General features: G+C 38.8%; 1 protein-coding gene across 2 annotated transcripts in view; it reads left to right on the forward strand.

Annotated features, from left to right (window-relative positions):
• The window catches only part of wkd (whacked), a 569,688-nt gene that overhangs the window by 164,897 nt on the left and 380,314 nt on the right, over positions 1-24,477 (forward strand). The window contains exon 9 of one of the 2 annotated variants that reach the window (XR_011019063.1): positions 10,048-14,796. Coding sequence is in view for 1 of the 2 variants with exons in the window: in XM_067159072.2 (XP_067015173.1) it covers positions 10,048-10,152 (105 nt within the window). In the remaining variant the exon portion in view is untranslated. Of the gene's footprint in view, positions 1-10,047; positions 17,006-24,477 lie in introns of those variants that run through there. The other variant, XM_067159072.2, reaches the window with a different exon arrangement.

A 24,477-nucleotide genomic window follows, 5' to 3' on the forward strand; every position in this document is an offset into this window, starting at 1 on the left:
AGCTTGCTTTTGAATCATGGCCTGTTTAAGAGCATACAGTTCACTTGTAAAAACTGTGAAAACATCTGATAATCTGAATAACATTCTATAGTCTTTATATTTCACCGCGCAACCATTTCTCTCATTGAGTTTTGATCCATCAGTATAAATTGCACTATATGATGAATATCTGTTCCAAATTTCATGAAATAACTTGAGATTTTGCTGTATCGGTTTGAGTTTTAAGAGTGTTGTTCAGTTCCCAATTGATTGGAGGCAAATGAGCCTTCCATGGAGGTGTATCTAGGGAGTTGTGTGGAACTAAAATGGGTGGAAGGCTGAAGTTCAGTTATTCTGATGTTAAAGGGTTGGGGTTGAGATCCAGTTAGTTTTCCTTTATGTCTCCTTCAAAATAGAAGAGATTTTAACACGTTTGCAGCCGATGACGACACATATGCGTCATAACTCACTTTCACTCGGTGCTGATGACAACACGTGCATCACACTCTGCACCAAATATTAAAGCTTGTATTTCCGCTGATATGTATGTAAACAAACAGACCTCTTATCTGTGCATTGTTAAGGTGTTATTAAACATATGCGTCATCCGGGCATCAGACCAATTGTTAGTTACAATCTTTGTAGCCATTACAAGTCGGCATACATTTCTGCGTTGTCAAGAGAGAACAGTGAAGTTTCAGAACCTTCTCATCGGAAGAAACCCTGTCTTCATTATTTATAAGCTTCATGTCCATATTGAACTCCACCTAATCAATACAATTTATTGTACGTATAATTCAGATTAGCTCTTAAGTTTAGGTTAAGTTTTTATAATCACAATTTAAACCTTAAGGTCATTTTACACTTAGTACCACAATTTAAATGAAAAATCATAATTTATATCCCCCATTAGACATATCCAGATATGCTAATTAAAAAATGGCATCTCTCTTCTCATTATTTATAAGCTTCATGTCCATATTGGACTCCACCTAATCAATACAATTTATTGTACTTATAATTCAGATTAGCTCTTAAGTTTAGGTTAAGTTTTTATAATCACAATTTAAACCTCAAGGTCATTTTACACTTAGTACCACAATTTAAATGAAAAATCATAATTTATATCCCCCATTAGACATATCCGGATATGCTAATAAAAAAATGGCATCTCTCTTCAGACAGTGTGATGTAATTAACGCAAAGCATCAATGTTAGCCAGCTCATGATGGCCTAATAGGCCGAAACCGGTACTGTAAGAATTATAAGTACAGTGATTAGGTGGATTCCTTTCTTTTCCATATATGTGAAACCCCGTCTTAGTGGGATAAACAGGCGATTTGCAATTAATGATGATAGTCTGGAAGCTCTCCTGAACGCTAGTGACAGTGACAGCATTGATAGTGATGACAGTGTGAAAAGTGACTGTAGCCACCTGAGTGAAAATTTTAATCATGGATGTGTGTTTAAAGTTAAAAATTTCATTGTTCCGTATTGAAGAATATCACAATTAAAATTGAAATAATTGATAAGGAGATTCCACCTATTCAATACCAAAGAATAAGAAATGTAGTGAATAACATTCTCATTTAATAATAATTAGAAATGGTACCGGTTTCAACCCTAGTCCAGGTCATCATCAGCCGATTAAGAAATGGAAAACAATGCATAGGATCAGTAGAAGAGGCAATATGAAAAGGAAATGAACGGGGGTAGACACTGTAAAACTTAGAAGAAGTAAAATACAAGTCATTCAAAAGAAAAACAGTGCGCAATTCTCTTAGCGGCAGCAAGGCACACGCAGCTCTAGGCAAAGTCCCACAATGATTACGAATAGCGGAGAACTGTTCAAAGCCAGTTATTTAAACACTGTCAGGCATAAAGTCACATCACAATCGAACACATACGAAGGTCCATATTCGTGTAGGAGTTGAAGACGAGCAGATTCATTGTAGCAACTTGCCAGCTCCCGGTGATCAGCGCGACACATTCAATATCAGGCACTGTGGTTTCAAACGCCAAAGTAAAATGGAGAATAGCTTGACAATCCAGTTGCGGGAAAGTAAGTATATAGATAAATATACAATTCAATATAATTGAGTAAATAATTGTGCTCCTATAGAATTCTTAGAACAGTTGACATGAAAAAACAATTGTGAAGAGAAAAAAATATAGTAAAAAACGCAATACCGGAAACAAATGAAAACGTATATGCACAGTGCGCAATTTTTAAAACGTAAAAAATTTAGGTCTAGATTGAAGTAGTCGAAATCGGCGTAAGGCAGGAGTTGAGTATGGATGAAAAAAATCGAAATGAAGGTGGAAATGAATTTTTTTTTTTTTTTTTGAAAAGATAGAATAAATTAATAGAGGAAGAGGAATAGTGGAAAAAAGAGAAGAGTGAAAGAAATTGAAGATTAAATGGTGTTGAGGAAGGATAAGGTAGGGAGATGAAGGAGGGGACAACACATACAAGACTCCAACCATAGTTTTACCAATATTGAAAAAGACATGAAAATACTTAAAATCATAAACAAAGGCCCCCTCTTAAACACTACTGAAAATTGCTTTATTCACCTTGATCAGTACTTCAACCCAAATTTCAACTTAAACGACATTTCTGAAAAACCAAGTATCCTTTTCGACTTCCTAATTCTTCTTCTCAAAAATTCTAAATTTCAAAACCCCAATCCTATTTTCCATGCCTCACAAAGTTCCTACCCACATTTTCTACCTCGAATAACCCACCCTCCTAACCCACCCTAAACTACCCCTCCTTTATGTCTTTTTCAATATTGGTAAAACTATGGTTGGAGTCTTGTATGTGTTGTCCCCTCCTTCATCTCCCTACCTTATCCTTCCTCAACACCATTTAATCTTCAATTTCTTTCACTCTTCTCTTTTTTCCACTATTCCTCTTCCTCTATTAATTTATTCTATCTTTTCTAAAAAAAAAATTCATTTCCACCTTCATTTCGATTTTTTTCATCCATACTCAACTCCTGCCTTACGCCGATTTCGACTACTTCAATCTAGACCTAAAATTTTTACGTTTTAAAAATTGCGCACTGTGCATATACGTTTTCATTTGTTTCCGGTATTGCGTTTTTTACTATATTTTTTTCTCTTCACAATTGTTTTTTCACGTCAACTGTTCTAAGAATTCTATAGGAGCACAATTATTTACTCAATTATATTGAATTGTATATTTATCTATATACTTACTTTCCCGCAACTGGATCGTCAAGCTATTCTCCATTTTACTTTGGCGTTTGAAACCACAGTGCCTGATATTGAATGTGTCGCACTGATCACCGGGAGCTGGCAAGTTGCTACAATGAATCTGCTCGTCTTCAACTCCTACACGAATATGGACCTTCGTATGTGTTCGATTGTGATGTGACTTTATGCCTGACAGTGTTTAAATAACTGGCTTTGAACAGTTCTCCGCTATTCGTAATCATTGTGGGATTTTGCCTAGAGCTGCGTGTGCCTTGCTGCCGCTAAGAGAATTGCGCACTGTTTTTCTTTTGAATGACTTGTATTTTACTTCTTCTAAGTTTTACAGTGTCTACCCCTGTTCATTTCCTTTTCATATTGCCTCTTCTACTGATCCTATGCATTGTTTTCCATTTCTTAATCGGCTGATGATGACCTGGACTAGGGTCGAAACCGGTACCATTTCTAATTATTATTATTAAATAAGAATGTAATTCACTACATTTCTTATTCTTTGGTATTGAATAGGTGGAATCTCCTTATCAATTATTTCAATTTTAATTGTCATGGATGTGTGTGTCGAGCGTCTACTTCCAATTCTCACTTTACAGAAGATGAGGAAGACGTAAGTGATATCTCATCTCCAAATCTCCCGCCAAATAATATGGGCAATATTTCAGCGGTCATTTCTTGGAGTTCAGATTCGTTCTCAATGAAACAAATAAACTTTATTAGTCGGCTGGGAATATAGGTTCCACTGGGAAGTGACGTGAAACCTATTGATTATTTTCGCTTGCTTGCAGATGACAACTTGCTGAATAACATTGTCACTGAATGTAACGCATTTGCAGAAGAGTTATTTTTGCGAGGAAATGTCACTGAAAAGTCAAGGATTACGGACTGGTACGATATCACCGTGGATGAGTTCCGTGTATTTTTAGGACTTACACTATGTGATCAAAAGTATCCGGACACCCCCAAAAACATACGTTTTTCACCTTAGGTACATTTTGCTGCCACCTACTGCCAGGTACTCCATATCAGTGATCTCAGTAGTCATTACACATCGTGAGAGAGCAGAATCGGGCGCTCCGCGGAACTGTCGGACTTCGAACGTGGTCAGGTGATTGGTTGTCACTTGTGGCAGAAGTCTGTACGCGACATTTCCGCACTCCTAAACATCCCTAGGTCCACTGTTTCTGATGTGATAGTGAAGTGGAAATGTGAATGTACACGTACAGCACGAAAGCGTGCAGGCCAACCTCGTCTGTTGACTGACAGAGACCGCCGATAGTTGAAGAGGAGAAAACTATAAATGCAATATAGCATATTTCCAGTTATATTATGTGTCATTAATACTTTGATTACATAATCTTGTGCATTATGCCTTATTAATATCTAAACTACCGAGCTCGATAGCTGCAGTCGCTTAAGTGCGGCCAGTATCCTGTAATCGGGAGATAGTGGGTTCGAGCCCCACTGTCGGCAGCCCTCAAGATGGTTTTCCATGGTTTCCCATTTTCACACCAGGCAAATGCCGAGGCTGTACCTTAATTAAGGCCATGGCCGCTTCCTTCCACTTCCTAGGCCTTTCCTACCCCATCGTTGCCATAAGACATATCTGTGTCGGTGCGACGTAAAGCAAATGGCCAAAAAAAAAAAAAAAAAAAAAAAATGTAAACTGACTGCTATTATGTGTTGGTTATTGGGGAACGCTTCTTGTATTTCAGATTCCACCAGACTTACCAAGGAGTCTGTTGCAGTGTGTGCTTTATGGAACGCGTTTTGCATATTACTGAAGAGATTGATATGCTTGAGATACCATTGTAATCTTTTGACTATTTTCTCCATAAGTTTACACATTACATTAGTTAAAGCAATAGGATGATAATTTTCAGCAGTTGAGTTGTCTTTCCCTGGTTTGGGTATTGGAACTACAGTGGCATTGCGCCATTGATCAGAAGTCTTAGAACTCCATATGTGGTTGAAAATGGCCAGAAGATAATTTATTACATTTAGTGGGAGCTGTTTCAGAAATTCATAAGGGAGCGTATCTGGGTCAGGACTAGGTTTGCCACATATGTCAAGTAGTTGAAAAGCATCGTTTAGATTTTAGTTGCGGTCAGAGATGGCTTTCCTTAGATCAAGGGATTCACTGGATTTCTTTGTATGGAGAAATTCGGGATCATAATTGTCGTCACTAGAGATCTCGGCAAATGTGTCAGCTAATTTATCAGCGATGTTCTGAGGTTCGTTTATAAAGGGTCCATCAACCGACTTTCAGAGGGAAGTAATGTAGAAGTGATTATATTTGCCATTTATTCTTTGAATTTCATTCCACATTTCCTTTTGTGGGGTTTGGGAACTTAGCGAGGAGACAAATGATAGCCATGAATTCTTTTTGGCGAGTTTTATTTCTTTTTGAGCGATTGCTCTACATTTCTTTAATTGGGCTTTATTTTCAGGTGTGGGTTTTCTTTTGTAGAGGTAGAAAGCATGATTCTTATTCTTAATAGCCTCCTTACAATTTTCGTTCCACCAAGCTACTGTTTTATTAAAGGAATTTGAGGTTACTTTTGGAACACTCATGTCTGCAGATTTAATGAGAACTTCTGTGAAATCTTGAACAATGCTATTTATGTGCAAGGGAGAGGTTAAGTCATTTAAGTGATTATAGACTGTCTCCCTAAGTTTTGTACAATGTGCTTTATTTAAGTTCCATTTAGGGCTGTTGATAAATGAAGAGTTGACGGAAGAACTTTCATTACTGATTAGTATCGGGAAGTGGTCACTATTTCGTTGGAGTATTGAGTAAACAGACCAGTTGAAAAAGGTTGCTATGTCCGGCGTGCAGATGGTTGGGTCTATACTACTACAGGTGCCGCGGCCTATGTCAAAGCGGGTTGGAGCACTAGAGTTAATTATTATTATTTTTCGCCATTGTAAAGAGTTAATTATATCAAATTCATCAGGTATCTCTTCTATCTCTTTTCCTCTTGCATCAGAACTATGACTACCCCATAACGTGTTGTGGCTGTTGAAGTCATCCACCAGGATGAATGGTTTAGGTAGTTGGCGGATAAGGTTTTGTAGATCGTCACCTTGAAACAAACAACTGTTTGGAATATAAACATTGCAGATACATAGAGAAATTGGTAGATGGACTGAAATTGCTACAGCTTGCAAATTAGTGTTAACAGTAATTTCTTTGGCATAGATATTGTTTTTGATATATGAGGACGGTTTGAAAAGTTCTCGGAATCACCGCTAGATGTCAGTGCTAGAGCAACGAGGTTCCCGCGCAATAATCGCACATCCTTTGTGAGTGAACACGTGGCACGTCTGTGCTCCAGCTGCAGGAGTGTGGTAGTGACGACTCTTTGTTGTTGTTCCCGCGTAGTGATTTGTGACAATGGAAAAAAACTGAGATTCGAGCAGTGATTAAAAACTTTGTAAAGAAAGGTATGAAAGCAAAGGAAATTCATGGCGACTTTCAGAACACACTGGGGGACTCTGCTCCTTTATTTTCAACTGTTGCCAAGTGGACCAGCGAGTTAAAATTTGGTCGGGAGAGCTTGGATGATGATCCACGTAGTGGACGACCAAAAAGTGTTACAACCCCAGAATTTATCGCAAAAGTGCATAAAATGGTCATGGAGGATCGTCGAAGCTATAGGGATGTCTTCTGAACGGGTATATTATATTTTAACCGAAGAATTGGGTATGAAAAAAATATCTGCAAGATGGGTGGCGTGGCTCTTGACGTTGGACAATAAACGCACCAGATTGGAAATGTCCGAACAAAGTCTGGCCCGTTTTCAGTGCAACCAACAAGATTTTTTGCGCCGATTTGTGACTACAGGTGAAACTTGGGTCCACTACTATACGCCAGAGACAAAACAGCAGTCAAAGCAGTGGAAACATGCTGATTCACCACCACCAAAGAAAGCAAAGGCAGTGCGTTCGGCAGGAAAGGTCATAGCCTCAGTTTTGTGGGATGCAAAAGGCATTCTGCTGATAGATAGATTATCTTCCTACTGGCCAAACAATTACGGGGCAATACTATGCAAACCTCCTAGACCAACTACAGGAAAAGATACGCGAAACAAGGCCTGGTTTCGCAAAAAAAAAAGTCATCTTTCATCAGGACAACGCTCCGCTGCACACAAGTGTTATTGCCATGGTAAAACTTCATGAACTGGGGTACGAATTGTTGCCACATCCACCTTATTCACATGATTTGGCACCATCAGACTCTTCCCCAAGCTGAAAATTTTCCTCGGTGGGCGGAGATTTTCTACAAGGGAAGAACTGACAGCCGAATTGGAGAGGTATTTTGCAGGCCTGGAGGAATCTCATTTTCGAGTTGGGATCAAGGTATTGGAACATTGCTGGACCAAATGCATTAGTCTACAGGGAGACTGTGTTAAAAAATAAAAGCAGTTCCACCGAGGTAAGATACTTAATTCTAGTACATTCCGAGAACTTTTCAAAGCACCTACGTAAGTAGTTACTCCTCCACTTGCATGATTCACATTAGTTCTATTTTTGTGGTGGACACTGTTAAATCTTAGATTGGAAGCAAAGTCTTTTTTCCTGGAAACAGATAACGGATGGTTGGTGTTTATTTATTAGGAGTTGTCGATATTCTGTGATTGATAATTGTTAAGATTCCATTGGAGTAATGTTGTAATAATAATGATCAAAAGCAGAACTAAATTTATCTCCCCATTATTGTACTGGGAAGGAATTGTCGTCACTGGAGTAGTCTGGCGTTACATTGATATGCGTTGGGTCTTTATTTTCACTTGCAAATTTCAGTAGTTTTTTTTAACTATTCAAGTGTTTTGTTTTTGATGCTTTTATCAGTGTAGTAAGGATAGAGTTTTGTAGGGCTTGTGTCTTGTGTGTAGTTGGAAGCAATTGCTGATACGTCCTTGGCACCAACTGTATTTTCGAAGAAAGATCGTAGCTGTAGGTGGCTGAGGGGGAATAGTGATGGGTCGGCTTCCAGAACTTGTTTTACTGGCAGGAGCATATCACTTATTGTTGATTTTTGCGTGTCTGTCTTGGGTTTCTTGGAAGTGTGATTTATCTTACGGTTTTCGATTTGTTCAGGAGAGGCCGGTATGGATTTGTTGCTATCAGGAGGATTTGGATTAGTTGTTTCATTACTAGGTAGTGAAGTTGGCCTTTGACATCCAGGAAAATTCACTGTTGTAGTGGTGGTGTGTGTTTCCATAGGTGCAGCAATTTCTCTCTGTTTGAATTCCAGAGAAGGCAGAAGTTTTACAGACTTGGCTAAGTGCTAAGTCAGGGTTGGTCAGTAAAGTGACTTCTTGAATATCTTTTGGGAGGGAGCTAGAAGTACTGATGACAGTTTTGAGGTTTTCGATCTCTGACTTCTGTGAATTCTTTTGGAGCTGAGGAAAATGATTGCATCTTTTGGAAGTGAAACGTTATTAGGACAATCTGAGACCAGATGTCCTTCAGTATGGCAAAGAAAACAAGTGGATGAGTTGGATGATAGGTAAATCCAGTAGTTAGTACCATCGTATTCGATATGGAGGGATTCGGGGAGTTTATCAAAGTCTTCATTTTGAATGTACATTTGTCTTTGGAAGCTTAACACATTGAGACTGGCCCTGTAGATCTCCGTAGTATTGCAACAGGCGGTTGACGAAGGGCCCCGGATATCTCTGTTTTTACGCATGGGTATCGTTTGTAGCTTGTTGTGCTATCTATTGGCTATATTTTAACTACTTTCAATCACGTCATGGAGTAAAGGGTACAAGGTGTTCAACGACCAGGACGATAACTGATAGATAGAATATGGAGGCTACTGCAGTCCCGTGGATTAAAAACCATATATAGGCCAACAACAAAAATCAAGGAAATGCTAAGGTCTGCTAAAGAGAAGCGCCATCCTCTCTCCACAGCCATGTGTACATAGGAACTATGAAACGCTGCACTGCCACCCAACTGGGGGAGTACAGCCGGCTTGGGTAGCCGCCGCTAGCAAGCCACTATGTACAGTACAGCAACGCCGAAGTACTGTCAACTACTGCGTCTTATCACGTCCACCTACAAAGGAAAGCATCAAGAGCTTCAACTGTAAGGAGGAATCTGAACGGATCAACAAAGCCTGGTTTCCAGTACTGAAAACCTTAAATCCTGGAGGACACAGTGGCTGAGACACGCCAGTTGTCAAGGCAGGTTGGCCAATGCTGGGCTCTACATTGCTTCAATCATTGGCCAAAAAAAGACCAATCAGTGACTGTGCCATAAGTACCACTGCGGCAAACAAATATGCGATTTGCGCACTAAAACCGCAACATATATTAAGGTGCAATTGCGATACTACTCCATTCCACCGAGAGCTTCGATGCAGTGAAAGACAGCGGAACCCTTGAGAATGTTCTGAATGCTCCTGGACCATGGCCTGTAACTCTGAATATGGACATACGTTCACTGGCTGTGAAAGTTGCAACTGCTGTTCAATGTTTTGTGCAGGTTGTGATATAGGTCGTACAAGATATACGTACTCTTACATTCTAAGGAGAGTTCAGTGGCCTCACCGAGTGCGTCAATCTCTCTGGCCTTGACCTGGAGCCAACACTAAACAGCCATTTCTGATCTTATCGTTTGTGAGAGTCACCTAATCAAGTACATATAAATTTGAGGTGTTCTCGTACTCATGAAATTTGCATTCCTTTTTCACTCACGTAGGCTACGAATGTTTTTCTCTGTTCATTTTCAAAATTAATTTATTAAATACTTTCATTTTTGTTTACATTTAGTATGGTTTCTTTCTCTTAAAGCAATAACCATATTTTTTGTATTCAACAGATTTTCCGTTTGGACCTAACCGAGGAGGATTTCGAGTACGAGCATCAGCGGCAGCTAGCCAAGAGACGAGCTGCTCAGGAGAACGGAAAACGAAACCGAAGATAGCGAAGAGCCAAGTTGGTGTGATTTTGCTTCCACTGTGCAGGGACTCGGCAGCAACACTTAGGTCGTAACTTATTGGTCCCTGTTGTGGTCGCAGATAGATCACGATTTCCTTTGCATTTCGGAAGTTTTTATCCATATCTTCTGATTGCATTTCTAAGATAGCACACATTGTATATTACCTGTTACCTGCGATACTTTCCACATTGCATTTTTGCTGCTGTGTTTGTGTCTTGTGTCTGCTTTTAGTTGTGCAATATTCGGTTCACTTCCCTACCACAAACACAAGTCAATGGTGCAATAAAGATGACATAAGCTCTATATTTTAGATCAGCCTGTGCGAGAACTTCATAGTCTATATCTTAATTATATTTCTATACGTACAAAAGTCTAACCCAGTCTGTCCGACTGCTCAACACGAATTGTTCTTCCAATTCCTTCTGCACTTCCGGTAGGTGCTTCTTTCAAAACGCTAGATTGTAGTGTATATAAGGTTCCATTGTCATGTGCCTTCATGTAATTCCAGTGACATATCTCGGTGTTTTATTACTCAGAAGTATTTTTGATATTATATTTCTAAAAAAATACTGTAACATATCAGAAATATTGTCATGCTAATTAATGATCAGATATCCGAGAGTGATTGCAGTCACACTTATCGTGGTCCTTCGTTTGAGGCTCCGTTAAAAGTGATTACTCAGGAGGCGCCAACTTCTGTGAAACTTGTGCTGAACCATTACAGACACACACACGTGATTGTGTTAGTCAGCTGAAGCATAATGGTAAACAAACGTCTATCTTGCATTTTGCCTGCACTTAGAAATACATTCGTCAGAGGTAACGTCGACTTCTGTTCGTTCACAATGTGTTTACTCACACACACAACTGAAATAACATTTGTGATGTATTCTCGCAAAACAAGCTTACCAGAACAAATAGAAATTACTATTGTGATGTCCTTATGTAATCGTGTGTGAACACGTAGAACATGGGTGTTCTTTGCCCCTGTAGCTTTGCTGTTGCCGTGAAGGCAAGGAGGAGAAAGTTCTGTCGGCTTAAAACGGCTGTGTGTTTGTGAACATTCTCCAATCTTTCTTGACAATACTAAATGTGCAAATTATCTGGCTTATTTTTTTGTGAATTGAAAAGTATAAGATATTCTCTTACAGGAGAAGTAGGACTAATACTTCAGATAACTACTGCACAAGATTATGCCTGCTCTTGCTAGGTTGCAACGCAGGTTATAACAAATAGTTAAATGAAATAACATTGTTTCTTTTTACCACCGAAAGATCCAACCCTGATCTTCAAGTGGCCGAAGGCTATTCCATGGCAAGATCTGCATTTTATCAGTTGAACTTATCCAAAATTGAGACAGTTTGTTATTAACGGTGAAAAGGTTGAAATTTGGTGACAGATGGAAAAAAGCAGTGCCAAATCATGTTATCATGAAACATCGTAGTAAAAATATCTTCATATCAATGCCGGTCAACCAGATTAGACATTCCTTCCACTCATCATTATTCCATACTGCATTAAGCTAGTATTTGTGTTTGTTATTTAATATTGATGAATTTACAGTTTCGCACCGACACAGATAGGTTTTATGACGACGATGGGATAGGGAAGGCCTAGGAGTTCGAAGGAAGCGGCCGTGGCCTTAATTAAGGTACAGCCCCAGCATTTGCCTGGTGTGAAAATGGGAAACCACAAGAAACCATCTTCAGGGCTGCCGACAGTAGGATTTGAACCCACTATCTCCTGGATGCAAGCTCACAGCCGCACGCCCCTAACCACACAGCCAACTCGCCCGGTGTTTCTGAAGTTAAGTCCTTACTAAATTGTAAAATATTTTCTAGACATTTTCACCAATTTGTTTAGAAACTATTATCATATCGTAAATAAATGTAGTGCGTAGGTCAGTAAATATAGTATAGCTCTCTTTGTGCATTAATGGTGAAGCAGACAGCAAGAAACCCGGAATTTTGAAGGGCTGGAAGGAGTCTATATTACATGTTGTGCCGTGTCGGCAGGTAATAGATATGTGGCGACAATTGGCCATACACGCCCGGAGAGATTTGGTTTACTCTGCCTCCTAGTGGGTCTACAGTAAAACAGAACAAGCAGGTAACATAACACAGACCATATTGTTATTGTTTCTATCTTGAAGGAATACACTATATTAAAGAAATTGTTTAACCCTAGAACCGGCAATGTTAAATTCTGTACCGGCAGCCATTTTGTGTGATACCAAGTGGATTCTAACGATGTTCCATGGCACTGTTGCTTATTGTTGGAAAGCTAATAGACCACAGATTCAGATGGTAACATTTAATTTTCTGTGAGACTTCGTAAGAAAAGAAACTGAGAATTGTGGAATTATTATTTCATGAGCAATATCAAAATTCTAACAACATAATATTCGAGATGAAACATGAAAACACAAAATCCAAGATATACAAAATGATGCACACATATATATACATAATACGTGTGAAGTTTCAAGTCTGTGCAATAATATTCATTTGATTTGTGAGGAAAAATATACCGTATTTACACAAATAATCCCCGCATATGTTTTTAAAAAAATTGAGGCACAGAATTGGGGTGCAGGTTTTATTTGCGTCAGTGTTGGCAACACACTCCTGGCTCGCCTAGTTTTCGATATTGGGTGTACAGTTATACTTTGTGTAACCACAGATGGAGGAAAACTGCCCCCAACTGAAAACAATTCAGACTTTTAATCTAAACTGCCTTTATATTGTCGTATCCTAGGGATAGATCAGGCTGGGGACTGGAACGGGTTTAATACACAGCTATCTGTTACAGTAACACCAATTTAAATGACCTATTTGCCGAGCTGAAATATATTTAAAATCGCGAAGGAAATTATACAAGAATATGTACAAAATTTACAGAGTTATGAGTGAACTTTCTCTTCTTAATGAGGGAACTTCCTAATCTCAATACACTTCAAGCTACTTAAGAAGTCTTTGGTTCCATTTTTCATTCAAGGAGTCTATTTTAGTTAACACCCATCTTCCGGGAGCTACGAGCTTCTTGCAATGTCGTCTTTCTCTTTCTCCGGTGTTCACGTGCACTCACACTCGTTAGGTCTTGATACTTTGCACTTTGCTTACCGTCAAAGGAATGCCATTCTGTGGGTTCTGAGTCTTCATCTGGGAGTCTTCCTCTACTGCGTAAGTGGGTACTACATTTGCTTGTCTTTGTCCGTGATGTCCCTTTCTTTACTACGTCTGACAATTCCCTTCTTCCTTGCTTGAGCCTATCCCCGTATAGTTCGCAGTCTACCTCCCTTGGTTCTCCCTCGAACTGTTTCTTATAAAGTTTTTAGGCTGACTTCTGGCCTCCCCCACAGATCATCCCTCGATCAACTTTTAAGACTGAGATCGAGACTCTCTTTCAGTTTGCTGACTGACTACTCAGGGACTGTGGGTAACTGCGTGGTTGTGTGACTACGGGATCGACTCTCTGACTGATTAATGAATGTCTGACCAACTACTAGTCTCTACGGGACTCTCTTTCCCGACTACTTTGACTTTACTTGACACGACTTGACTTGACTGCCTAATTTTGCCCTCTGCACCTCCTGAAGTAACCTCTTGTTTTCTCAAACATACTGTTCGGCGTTCGACTTCGCCCTGCTCGTGATTGTGAGTTGGCCCTTTTCTATTGGCTGGCATCTTCCCTTACCCAGGAAGGTTGTTGTCATCCTGTGCTTTCTAGAACATCGTGTGATATGTCCTAATATTTCACCATGCCCTGGCTTGTCCCAAGCTTTCAAGAACTGCACTGCCTTTATGGTTTCTCATCTATGTATTAAATTATTCTCATATATTTATACCACACGTACACTGAACACTTTCACTTCTCTGATTAAGTATTCCACTAAGACACTGTCAGGGGTCTTGGGATTGAGCTTCCTTTTTCTTAAATCTCTGACTCTTTTTTTTACATTGATTGTCGTACTGAGAGGTTGCCGTTCGACTCTTGTTTGAAAAGTTCGCCCTTCCATACACGGATGGTGAGATGCGCCATGTCAGAGACACAACAACATTTAAAATTAGTATTTTACACGGTAATTTAAATTCAAAATGTCTTTGTGTCGCAATAGAATGCGTCTTCCGTAACATGCAGGGGTAGCTTTCCGAACTTTCATTCACTTCGGTGCGTTGACCGTTTGTTTTATAGCTGCTAAGTTCGAGTGAAATCGTAATTCTTTTGTATTCAGCATTTTAAGGAATGCCACAGTATCACCTGACAGGCAGTGTGCGAAGAGGCAGAATCCGCGAACACTAGTGATTCTCTTTGGCGATGCCGACAGCTGGCGAAAAAGCATGGTAGATAATTATAATCAATTCGTATGCAACGAACAATATTGTCAATGCCAATGAAACTGCATTGTTTCTTTTGTGCCTAGCCCAAACAGACTTTTAAAAAAGGGATGAGGTCACTGTACTGTGATGCAATGCAGATTGAAGCAAAGGACTTCCTTCCCTCGTTATAGGAAAGTTTGACAAGACACGATGTTTTAAGGGCATTATGTCCTAATCCAGTAATCCATTGAATAAAGTACTTGCACAGGGGAGGCAGCATAGACTTCTTGTCTTTACTTCGTTGCGTGAGGTTAGAGTTATCCAGGTGCATTATTTGAATAGTGTAAGTGCACCTTGTTTCATACATTTTGGAAATAGTTCTTTTCCATTTGCATTTGAAAGGTTTAAACTGTGAATCAATGTTAATTGCATGTAGCAACAGATCTTAGAATATTTTTTGGCACGGCAAGGGTTGGCATTTCTGAAGTACGAGTTGGCGAAATCACATAATTTGAAGTCCGATTTTTGCGTCCCAATGACTTCGAATTAACAAGGTTTCACCATATTGCAAAACTAACATCAGTGTTCGCCGGTGTGTCTGTTTCAACTGTTTACATTGCACGAAAAAGAATTATCCACCACCAGTCATATTGATATCTGCATAAAGAAAGGACCGCGTGTAAAAAGTGTTTTTAGACATGGTGTGCAACAAATTTTTAAGTAATTTAGGAGAGGATACTAGTGATGCAAGAGAGAATGAATCTTTCTTTCTACAGGGAATCAAGCCTACTGCAAGTTCAGATTATTGAAATACCTAGGCCTACTTGATAATTTTCATGGCAAATATATTTTATAGCAGTGACAGTGTATTTCTCAAATATGTTCAGGCAAAGCAGCTATATCCGTAAAGTTACACATTCATATTTGCGTAAAGATCACGTGGACCTCGCGGAGTGATATGAAATGTTTGTTTATGCTTTTGTTCCTCTTTCAGTGGAAGGAATTTTAGTTCATTTAATTTTTTTCAAAATGAGCCTTCCTAAAATTAGGGTGCGGGGATTATTCGCGTAAATACGGTATTTTCCCATATATGAGCCATGTTAGGCCTATAACCTACGCAGGTGCACGAACTTGTTATAATGAATGTTATTACAGCAGCTAACTAAAACAAAAATATTGTAGATGTAAATAACAACAACAATAGTGCACTTTTAACTCGCTAATACATATAATTACAGCCTCAAAATAAGAGCGGTAGGGATAACAAGTACAGCGCCATTACACAATGTTTTGGTTCGTATAGCAGAGAGTCACTCGTTAGTTTCCGAGGAAACATTTACTAGGAGATTGTTTCTATGATAAATATGAGTAAGAAGTATTCATTTGTAGACTTCTAGGATCACAAGGCAAGACATCTGTTCGCGGCATAGTGCTACTAAATGAAGAAATAAAAATGCATGTGCCGCTACAAAAGTGGGCTTGCCGGTTCTAGGGTTAAACATGAAACTCCAAATTGGATCACTTGGCATCCCATTTAAAAACGCACGTTCAGTCAGAGAACTAGCAACAGTCGGCACACTGTTAATGAATATAAAGGATTGTTTGTAGCTATGTTGCAAATGTTCTCCTTTGTGTGGACACACAAATCGTGTCAAAAATCAAATATTTCTCACCATTTATCATATCTGGTGACAATATAGGAACAGAATTTGCCTGTTCTGGTTTATCTTGACATGTATGCCGCTTACTCCTACATCTGTTTTCCGTCAGTCTATGAATATCACTCACTGAAGTCACTCTCTCGTCCGATCACTCTATTTTGTAAAAGAAAAATTAAAATAATTCGCAGTTAAGTGCATTTCACTTCCGAATGTTGTATAATAGTGAGCCGTTGTAGTATCATCAAACTAAGTGCAAATGCTATCAACGTTACATCATAGATATTTGTTTTGTAAATAACTCTATTTACACAAAAATGTAAGTTACATAAGACGTTTGTTCACGCATATGCTTCTACTCTATGTTGGTTAAACCTTGTCCAATCAGGTGTTTGACTGAATACCTCGTCGTTCTGAGTGTCTGTATCCCTCCTCGCGTCCCAGATCGCTCTCGTTAATAACGACCAAGAGTGGTGCAGCTGTACTTGCCAGAAAACATTTCTTCAGCAGGTCCTTAAATTTAAAGCCAAACCATTAAAAAAAAGTGACAGAATTCAGAATTCTAATGAGCATTTATAATGAAAAAAAAAAGTCATTCCATTGATCCAGTTTGTGCAAGTCTCCTCTTGGCCTATATCTTCTGAGATATTTATACAGATAAATGTTATATATTATTTGTTTGTTCAGTACAACTTTATATTATTGTGTCTTGTTTTCTGAACTCTCTCCATAAGGATCGTTCTGTGGAGTGATCCTTACGGGAGGGGCTCAAACATTCCATGGTGCATTCTGAACTAGGATTGTTGTAATACTGTTTAGTTTATTGAATTGTTTCTAATAAAGTCTGTGCTCTTGTTTAAACCAATCTCTTGTTCTTTCCTTTTCATAATCTATTAGCTTCATGTCCCATATTGATTCCAGTGATCGCAAGTATAAAAATTGGACATTTTACAGTACAGTACCGGTTTCAGCCCTATGCTGAAGAAGCTTGATCTCTTTTAAAATAACATATAATGTTAAAACACTACTTACTCTAATGTAAAGGTCTAAAATTGTTCAACAGTTCTTTATGAGATGTCACACATTCACTCCTTTGATTTCCGTATTACAATGTTACGTCTTATTTCTAACTTAAATGGGACTATGTTTTTATAAAACTTGCGTCAGTAGGAAGTCTATGTTTTCTAAAAGTTTAATAATAAAGTACCACATGTCTTGATGTTTTTGAAATACAATAAAATAAGTGCGAGATGTGTGTTTTGAAGGGCGCATGCAATATGCTCGAGGTCGAGTTGCCTCATTATCTCAAGTGGGATGGTGAAAATGTTCCTCCTTCCTTCATATTTGCGATCTATTGGAGAATTGTACTGTATCTGGTTATCTAAATAGAAGAAAGAAAAGAGGTTTTCTGTTAGAGAATATCTATGAAGTACCGTATAATCTCGAATACCACCCGCCACCGAATAAGACCTGCACCCTTATTTTGAAAGAACAAAATTTTTAAAAAAAGTGAAGTTAAAATTATTTACAATCTTTACTAACACACATCAAATGATTAGAAAATACAAATAAAAGTACCAAAACAAACATTTCCATAATGATATCCAACGAGTTCATTCATAATCATCAGTACCAACTTCAGAACTTTCATCACCATCACCTTCCCACAAACTGTCGTCATCGCTGCCATCCATAGCATTAGAAATGCTACATTTTCTGAAGCTCTTCCGTATGAGGTCTCCTGGGATACAATTCAGTGGCGTCAAAATTCACGAACACAGCAGCTGAACTTCCGGGCACTGAATGCGACCAGTTGGCGTCAGTGTGTGATTATCAGCCGCCATCCATTTTGTATCGAGCTGTTTCAAGGCTGCTTTAAATGGACGGTTTACGCAGACATCCAGCGGCTGTAGCATAGACGTCATCCCGCCCGGAATGACTGCTAGGTCGGTTTTTCCAACCTTGATATGTTTCTTTACAGCGTCTGTTGTTTGCCCATGGTAACTGTCGAGAACAAGCAAGCTCTTTTGTCCCAATGATGCACCAGGGCGACGTTGCGAGACACACTTTACCCAGTCTTCCACAAGTGAACTGTCCATCCAGCCAGAGTTCTGAGATCTGACAATAACACCAGCAGATAGATTTTCAGGAAGAGTCTTTCGCTTGAAAACATTGTACGGTGGCAATTGATTCAGTCGGCGAGAATACACAACATTACCGTACACCGTTTTTTTTCTTTACCACCTGTTCTAATGGTAACGCTTTTTGCACCCCTAATGTTGACAGTCCTGTCCACTGGCGTTTCAGAGTAGACTGGCGTCTGATCTGCATTACCAATTTGGGAAAGCAAATATGCATTTTCCTTCTGCAACCGAATTATGTTACAAGTAACTTTTGTTCCGTATTGCAGATACAATAAGTAAAATTCTTTCAAGAATAAAATTATTGTGTCCACCTATTCAGTACAATTATATTTTGTGGTGATTAAATCCTACATGAATTATAAACACTAGTTAGGAACATGTTTCGCCCTCATTTGGGCATCTTCAGTCTAATACTAAATACAATAGTCTTATGCTAAAAATATTTTTACAAAAGTTCATATTTACATAGTTTACAATATGTACATTAATTAAAACCAGAATTTGTGAACAAGGAAGCAACTAAATTATTTTATTTTACAATGACTAGATAACGTCCAAAATGTAATATGGATTTCTGCTAATGTATGGATGAAAGTTTATGCAAATGTGTTCATATTGATTAGATCACAGCGTGAATTGGGGTTTCACCAACTATATGGATGAACATTAGGTTGAAGGTTTTACAGTTGGTTCGTTCAAAGGAGGCTATGGTCATCTGTGTCGTAAGTATACTGTTACCAATCTAGAACCGTGGTATAAAGCCGATCATGTTGAGTTTGAATATTCCTTTAGAAAGAAGCATGGTAAAATTTTGTAAGTTAAATCATGATTGTTGGTATCATTCATTAGTGCTCATCTGATAAAAATTTTGGAATATTGTGCATTCTTGTTAAAAATTAAATAATTGAAAAGGAGGTTCAACCTATTCAATACTTAAAAGAAGGAAATGCAGTAATCACATTCCTATTTAAATGGGACCGGTTTCGACCTTAGTCCAGGTCATCATCAGCCGTAAAAAGATGTACAATGTTTATGAATATTGGAGGTCAGTTTCACACTTTGATAGGCACAAAGACACGACACCACATTCTGTATGCACAAAGTCACAACACTATCAACTAATAAACGAAGATCAAAAATAACTAGAAGTCGCAGACGAATAGATTTGTAGTAGAAAGCCGCTAGCTCCTGGTGATCAGCGTGGCACATTCAAGGTCATGCGCTGCGGTCGAACGCCAAAGTGGAGTGGAGAATGTTTTGAAGGTCTAGAATTTGTCACGGTTGCGGGAAGTTAAGTACGTATATAAAAATATACGACGCAAATCAGAATAATTGAGTGAGTACACAAGTGCGTCGTATATTTTTATATACGTACTTAACTTCCCGCAACCGTGACAAATTCTAGACCTTCAAAACATTCTCCACTCCACTTTGGCGTTCGACCGCAGCGCATGACCTTGAATGTGCCGCGCTGATCACCAGGAGCTAGCGGCTTTCTACTACAAATCTATTCGTCTGCGACTTCTAGTTATTTTTGATCTTCGTATATTAGTTGATAGTGTTGTGACTTTGTGCATACAGAATGTGGTGTCGTGTCTTTGTGCCTATCAAAGTGTGAAACTGACCTCCAATATTCATAAACATTGTACATCTTTTTACGGCTGATGATGACCTGGACTAAGGTCGAAACCGGTCCCATTTAAATAGGAATGTGATTACTGCATTTCCTTCTTTTAAGTATTGAATAGGTTGAACCTCCTTTTCAATTATTTAATTTTTAACATCAATAATTTCAATACGGAACAATGAAGTTTTTATCTTTAATTGTGCATTCTTGTCGATTAACGTTCCCGTTGGTGCATTGTTTAACCTTGGGAAGAATTATAAGTTGTCTGTAAATGAATAAGAGGAAAAAGGAATTAACTAACCTTGTTACTTCTAGTGTAGTATTGATGCGGTAACGGAGGGGTGGAGTGTAGAGGGGAAAGGGGAGTGAGTTTCAACTTGTGCGTCTGCGTTGTTGCTAGAGAGGCGTTACGATAGGAGCGCATGCGTGCTGTGATTTAAACATACTGGGGATTTTATTCTGATTTACGGCCTGGATTAACTTCGGAGTTGCCTCATATAACGGATTTTTGTTGTCAATGACGTCGTTAAGATTATTATTTTTATTATAAGTTTGCTCCAAATAAATACAAGTTTTCCATCTCGCTCAATAACTTGCCCTTACCTAGGCTTCTAACGATCATCAAATCTTTCTCTATTGACGTAAATTTATGGCCTCTTCCATGTCAAAATCAAAATTAATCAAAGAGAAACTATGTAATTTTCACTTTTAACAGTGCCAATATCCATCCCATAACCAACAGCTTTAAAAGACGTAATTAAAGAATAGCCTTTAAAACTTCTTGCAATAATGCCACTACCCTACATAATACTAAATCCGTTAACGAAAACTACAGCAACAGTATAATACCGAATGAAATGCACTTGATGTAAGGCAAGTTACATCGGATGCACCGGCAAGAGTTCCTTCATCCGGTTCAATGAACACGTTGACGCTGTTAAATACAAGCGTTTCTCTTCCACAGGACAACACATAGAAGAACATAAACATAAATTTTCTGACATCGAAAGCGATATGGAATTTCTAAGCATAAATTCTATGGGCCCTTTGCTCAATATGAAAACCTACAACCTGTTTTCCAGTCAGTGACTGGGTCAGGGATGGAATGAACGAAGCCCCCAACTTGCGGCGAGGATGGGAATTGTGCCGGCTGCCGAAGCCTGTCGCACTCCTCTGGGGCAATGATTAATGACAGGCTGATGAAATGAAATGATACTGGAGTGTGTTGCTGGAATGAAAGATGAAAGGGAAAACTGGAGTACGCGGAAAAAATCCTGTCCCGCCTCCGCTTTGTCCAGCACAAATCTCACATGGAGTAACCGGGATTTGAACCACGGAACCCAGAGGTGAGAGGCCAACGCGCTCACGTCTGAGCCACGGCCTTTGCTCATTATATTGGAGGAATTTTATATCAATATGTATCAATATGCCAAAAAGAATTAATCCTAACGAAATAATAGAAAAACAAACATCTTTTTCAATGCCGCCATCCCTCCCTTAAAAAAAAAAACATTTACTTAAGGAGAGAGTTATTAAACAGAAACAAGAACACACAACCAAGACTCCGCAGGACACGCCCCCTCCTACCGCAGCCCCTCTCCCTTGCTCAACCCCCTGTCCCGTCCACTGCCTCAATGGCTAGCCCCTGTCGAACACAAAGCAGTACACAGCACGCTCCCGACAAATATGCAAGTGACAAACTAGAGACAACAAGAAAGTAACATACACACACACAATATTTTTATAACATGCTTCATAGATATTCTCTAACAGAAAACCTCTTTTCTTTCGTCTATTTAGATAATCAGATACAGTACAATTCTCCAATAGATCGCAAATATGATGGAAGGAGGAACATTTTCACCATCCCACTTGAGATAACGAGGCAACTCGACCTCGAGCATATTGCATGAAGATTTTAAACTCATTCTATTCGCCCTTCAAAACACACAACTCGCACTTATTTTATTGTAGAAGTTAAAGTATTTCAAAAACATCAAGACATGTGGTACTTTATTATTAAACTTTTAGAAAACATAGACTTCCTACTGACGCAAGTTTTATAAAAACATAGTGCCATTTAAGTTAGAAATAAGACGTAACATTGTAATACGGAAATCAAAGGAGTGTATGTGTGACATCTCATAAAGAACTGTTGAACAATTTTAGACTTTTACATTAGTGATCTAACATTAGAGTAAGTAGTGTTTTAACATTATATGTTATTTTAAGAGAGATCAAGCTTCTTCAGCAACTGAAGATGGCCCATACATAGAGCTGAAACCGGTACTGTACTGTAAATATTGATTAGTTGGAAACTCCAATCTTTATACTTTCCTTTGTTTCCCTCCTTATATTGACATAAATAGCATAAACGGAGTGAAAGCTCAACGTGGGAAGAGAGGCCGAGGATGAGGAGAGAGCACATTTTCCTGGTCTCCTTGTTCTGTTGGTCCCTCTTCCGAGGCTGAATTTTTAAAATCATTGGTTTCTTGTTCTAATCCTTCCAGGGAATGCAAAAATAATTGTTTAAAGTGAAAATAAAAAGCTATACGTTGGGCTCGGAACAAAAATTTGTATCATTTTCTTTACTAGAAACGTCTGCTGAAATCAGCAAAGGGACTTTTTGCATGTTATGTAATGCTTCACCATAGACAAACGTTTCACAATCAACATGTTACTCTATACATTGCAGGGCGGCTTTTCAGGTGAAGTAGATGAAGTGCCACTTCACCACTTATTTTTACCATAATGAATTACTTAAATTTATTTTTCTTATGACATTTGTTGGTTTTACGGAAAGAAAATGTTTTATTGTACTGCGTTTGGAGCATCTCATCACCTGATGAGAACCAGGGGAACTCACGAAAGCGCCGGCTGTTGGCCACAGTATGGCGCGTGAGACTGTGTGAATGGAAATTCTAAGTTCCCATGGAAAGAGTAAGATATTTTTCCACCAATAGAGCATATCAAAAATCAGATAAAAAATTAGATGTATGCCTTTTCAGGCGTTTGAACTATTAACCAGCGTTTCGTTTTAGGTCTGACACTAGACTCAGAGTGGGATGTGTCAGACCCTACCCACTGACGCTGGGGTGTATGCAGGTGAACTTATCAGAAGCCTGATAACTGCAGTTATCAGACTGTGCCTCTATCAGACTGCATACACCCCAGCGTCAGTGGGTAGGGTCTGACACATCCCACTCTGATGAGTCTAGTGTCAGGCGTAAGACAAAACGCTGGTTAATAGAGCAAACGCCTGAAAAGCCATACATCTGATTTTTTATATGCTCTATTGCTGGAAAAATATCTAATTCCCTCCATGGGAACTTAGAATTTCCATTCGGAATGGCTGGGCGGGCATTAATTCCATTGTGGAGTTTTATCTCCCGTATGCAGTTATCAGACTGTTGCCCGGTTTCACCAACCTTCGTCAAAATGTCTTGATGATCATCAAATATGACGGTCGATCAAGGCTTGACGATTCGTTAAAATGAGAAGCGTTTCACCAACGCAGATTGGCTTTATTTGAGGCTTCGTCAAATATGGAGCTTCGTCAGAATAATATTTAGGTTTCCATGACAAATTGTATGTTGGCCTTTCTGACTCGCTCGTAAAACAAAAGAGGGTTAGGAAGCAATATAATTCAGTTCCCGCGAGTTATCTAATGTTTCTCTATTGAATTAACTCGTATCTAAAAGTTAGTTATTTAATATTGTTTTGATAACTACTAAGAAGAAATGGAGAAGAAAGAAACATTTTAAAAAAAGGGGAGAGAATTTCTCCAAAAAAGAGAAGGCATTAATGGTAAGGTTAATTGGTGAAAAGAAGGATGCAATAGAAAATATACAAACTGATGGTGTGACTAAAAGAGAAGGAAAGAGCTTGGGAACAATTAACAGACATGTTTAATGCTAGAGATTTTGTTAAAAAAAAAAAGATCTACGAAGCAGCTGAAGTCATTTTATGACAATTTTAAGCGCAGGTCGAAACAGCAGAAGGTCCAGGATAAGATCAACATGCATAAAACGGGAGGCGGAGCAGCTGAAACCTCATCATTAGATGAAACCTCTTCCCAATTATTATCTATTATCTGTGAGCAAGTGGAGCCCATTCCTAACGAGTTTGACTGCGACGCTTTCTATACAGATAAAATAGATAACACCGGTCGCAAAGGATGCTGTGGAGATGAAACAAGTACGACACATAACCTCTCTGCTATGTTGGAGATCACATCTCATGAAGAATCAGTGACGTCAGCTGTTTCTCAGACACCAGTGTCAACTACTTCGAGGAATCCGTGGAGTGCAAGGAACAGGCCCATTTTAAAGAAAGTGTAAAAGACCGGAGCTGCCAAAGCCCATGAGAAGCTTTCCGAACTGTCTGAAGAAAGACAAAAACTATGCAACCTAGAGTTGAAGAACTTGAAAGAAAAACATGATTCAGAAATGCGGCTTCTTGAAATGCAGAAAGAAACTGAACACATGAAACAAGAAAATGAAAAGCTTAAAACATCTGTGTTGCAAGCAAAACTTGCCAAGTATTTGAACAAGTAATTATTT

The sequence above is a fragment of the Anabrus simplex genome, chromosome X, assembly GCF_040414725.1.
Source record: "Anabrus simplex isolate iqAnaSimp1 chromosome X, ASM4041472v1, whole genome shotgun sequence".
In the NCBI taxonomy this organism is placed as follows: Eukaryota; Metazoa; Arthropoda; class Insecta; order Orthoptera; family Tettigoniidae; genus Anabrus; species Anabrus simplex.